We start from the raw sequence: 3,421 nt of genomic DNA, 5'->3' as shown, positions 1-3,421 counted from the left end.
CAACATTGTACGTATAGTTGAATAGCATTGTTTCAGTCAGATAAAAGCCATGGAGTATTTAGCTTTTGTTACATTTGACAATATTCCAATATGCCTTGTGTTTATATCTAATTAAAATTCTCTCTCCTTGCTAGCTTGAATACATAAATCTTTTACCCTTTTACCTTTTTTTATTCATTTACAGCTTAGAGTTTGACTTTTGTGTATCGCACTACCTTAACTATAAAACCACATGAACTTTATTCGATCACCCTCAATCATGACGTACTTTCTTATCAAGACTAAATGTCACATAAGCACAACATCAACACTTCCTATTACTAACCCAATAAATTTTTGCTAACGTACATGACATACCCATCACACACTTCCTCACAACCACTAAATTAATTAATTATTTACAAGTACATGTAACATTGCAAAATGTACAAGAAATATATGCTTTCAGTCCTGTCTTCAATTTTGCGCAGCAACGGCGAAATGGAGTACGAGTGGTTGAAGACATGCCATGACATGGTTAATGGCGCCTTTGAAGACGGAGGGAATTGACGGCTTGAAGACGGAGCTGATAAGAGTGGTCTTTAGGACATTACTTATCTTAAATATTTGTGATAATTGGGTAATATTTTTCGATATGTAAAAGTAAAAGTTGTATCACTACAACAAAAAGTAACTTTTCCCAAGGACGCCTAGTCGTCGGAATAAACACCACAGAACGACATAAAATTCACTTCATCGTTAGACTTTTTGTTAGTTTTTTGACCAAACCATTCCCGACGACATGCCCTTGCAAATGTCGTCGACAATGCTATAATAATTTCTTTTTTTCACTTTTTGTTTGGCGCCAAACGGAAAAAGAATTCTCGCCTAAATGTATTGTATATCTAAGAGTAATACTATAGTAGGTTACATGTACATCATATATAAAGATTAGAATATTACACTTGTATACCCTCTAATCTAAACTATCACTACTATTAAGTGCATATTCTAATGCGTAAAACAAGCTAGAGGCGGGAAACGATCACTTACTGTGTGCTCTTAAGAAGAGTCGAAGTACATCAACATGACTAGTGGAAGCATTATTTTAAAAATATAATCAAATCAAATTAATTAATTTGTAACCTATAAACGTTAGTGCAAAATTACAGCTCAAAACGTTAGTGCAAAATTAAATTTCAGGCAGGTTTTAAAACACATGGAAATTTGATTCTACCATTTTCATGGCGTCTATTATTATTTTTATTTTAGTTTTTTATTAAAAAAAAAACTTTTTCCTACTTAAAGGCCGGAGGTCATCTCGGAAGCAATCTCTTTATCCGTCGAATAAAGAGAGGGATGACTTTCTCTACTCTTGAGAGTGTTTCACTCTGGGTGTAGAATTGACTTGTCTTTATTCTAGTATAGGGGAAAGATTGTCTACATATCACCTACCCCATACACCACTCATGTGGTATTGAGTTTTGTTGTTGTTGTTGTTGTTGTTGTTGTTGTTGTTGTTGTTGTTGTAGTATAACCTCAGATGTTAAACCTTTGTTAACTGAATGAGAAAGTACAACTAACTTAACGTCCTCTAATTGGTCTCCTTTAATCCTTTATATCTAACTGTATTTACTAAATATAATTAAGTCTATATTAAACTAATTTACATCTAGATTCCATAAGTATCACCGTCATCATATGATTTCAGTTTTAGTATTTCACATGAAATGAAGGACCACAAATTAGGGGTGTTCATCGGTTCGGTTTTCAGTTTGTTCGGTTTATTCGGTTCGGTGTATTCGGTTTTGAAATTTTTTTGGGCAAAACCGAAAACCGAACCGAAAACCGAATTCAAAGTTAAAACCGAACCGAACCGAAAACCGAATTCAAATTCGGATTCGGTTCGGTTTTCGGTTAAAACCGAATACTACGAAAAAACTGAGAACGATGGTAGTTTAACTGTGGCGTTACTGATGTCTTAATTTATTATATCCTAAAACAATGACGTACTATTAAATTATCAAGAATTCGATGATTTATTAATATTTACAGCTTAATTATGACGTGTATTGTTTCTGTTATTAAGAAGAAGAATATAATAATTTGAGTAACATAATTATAATGTGAGTTACCAAATCGTCATTTGGGTGAGAACATATTTTATTGATTGGATCCCAAATTATAATGACATTAAAACATAAATATACAAATTGAATATATAAAAATTTGGAATTCGGTTTTGAATTCGGTTTTCGGTTAAACCGAATTCAGAATTTCCAAAACCGAAAACCGAATTCAAATTCGGTTTCGGTTTGACTCGATCCGAAAACCGTTTTTAAAATTCGGTTTGGTTTTTTTCCGGTTTGGTTTCGGTTTGGTTTTCGGGTTCCACGATTTCAAACCAAATACTGACCACCCCTACCACAAATAACCAAATTAACCAACTTGCTTATTAATTACACCTCAATATGAAATTTGGCATCCAATGCCAAAACACTATAAATATAACCATAACATTGTTAAAACTCAAACATCACATTCAAACCAATTGTTTGCGCCAAGAGAAACTAATAATACATTATTTCTTTCTTTAGATATCTTATTAGCAACAAATGGGTATCATTCGGTTTCCTTCTTTAACTTCGAAAGCAAAAAATTTCAGCAAATTGCAAACTCTACGTAGCGGAAACAAGTTAGATGTACCAAAAGGCTGTTTGGCTGTCTACGTTGGTGAAATTCAAAAGACTCGATTTGTTGTCCCGTTATCTTTTCTCGAACACCCTTTATTTCAAAATTTGCTTCATGAATCAGAAGAAGAATTTGGGTTTGATCATCCTATGGGAGGTCTAACGATTCGTTGTCAAGAAGATGTCTTCACTGATCTCATTTCAAGATTGCAGATTTCATGATACAAATGTCGTCGATTAGATGAATATATTTTTGTAGAATTGATGGGAGTTAACTTTTAGAACACCATCTTAGACCATGTAAAAATCCAACGGGCCAACACATTTTTTTTTTCAAAGTAATGTACAAGTTTTTGATCTTATAATGGTAGAACAATATTGGTTCTTATATTAGCTTCAACTTTTTACATGCTATGTTCTGTCTGTAGTTATCTTAATTTAGAGATACGAATGCATATGAATAATGCATATGAATAATGCATAATATTGGTTCTTATATTAGCTTCAACTTTTTACATGCTATGTTCTGTCTGTAGTTATCTTAATTTAGAGATACGAATGCATATGAATAATGCATATGAATAAGGTTGATAATTCTAGTAAAAGTACTAAACAATCAACAAATTATATAGTTATAGCTGGGAATGTTGACCATATTTAGAGGATGCTTTTTAAAAACTTGTATTATTTGTTTGATTTCTCATATTGCGGGTACAAGAAACGACTTCTCTACTTCTCTATTTTAGGATAAA

The 3,421-nt window shown here is 32.5% G+C and overlaps 1 protein-coding gene across 1 annotated transcript; it reads left to right on the top strand.

Moving 5' to 3' along the window:
* Positions 1-2,594: 2,594 nt before the first annotated feature.
* LOC139899373 (auxin-responsive protein SAUR21-like) lies at positions 2,595-2,891 on the top strand. The gene has a single exon (XM_071882229.1). The coding sequence runs from the start codon at positions 2,595-2,597 to the stop codon at positions 2,889-2,891; it is 297 nt and encodes a 98-aa protein (XP_071738330.1).
* The last annotated feature ends 530 nt before the right edge of the window (positions 2,892-3,421 follow it).

Source organism: Rutidosis leptorrhynchoides, chromosome 1 (assembly GCF_046630445.1).
Source record: "Rutidosis leptorrhynchoides isolate AG116_Rl617_1_P2 chromosome 1, CSIRO_AGI_Rlap_v1, whole genome shotgun sequence".
Lineage (NCBI taxonomy): Eukaryota > Viridiplantae > Streptophyta > Magnoliopsida > Asterales > Asteraceae > Rutidosis > Rutidosis leptorrhynchoides.
Note: the sequence above shows the minus strand (reverse complement) of the source record. Positions and strands in the feature narration are given on the sequence as shown.

Bases quoted from the DNA above. Each gene is read 5' to 3' on its own strand.
- LOC139899373 (XM_071882229.1), top strand. From the start codon at position 2,595: ATGGGTATCATTCGGTTTCCTTCTTTAACTTCGAAAGCAAAAAATTTC.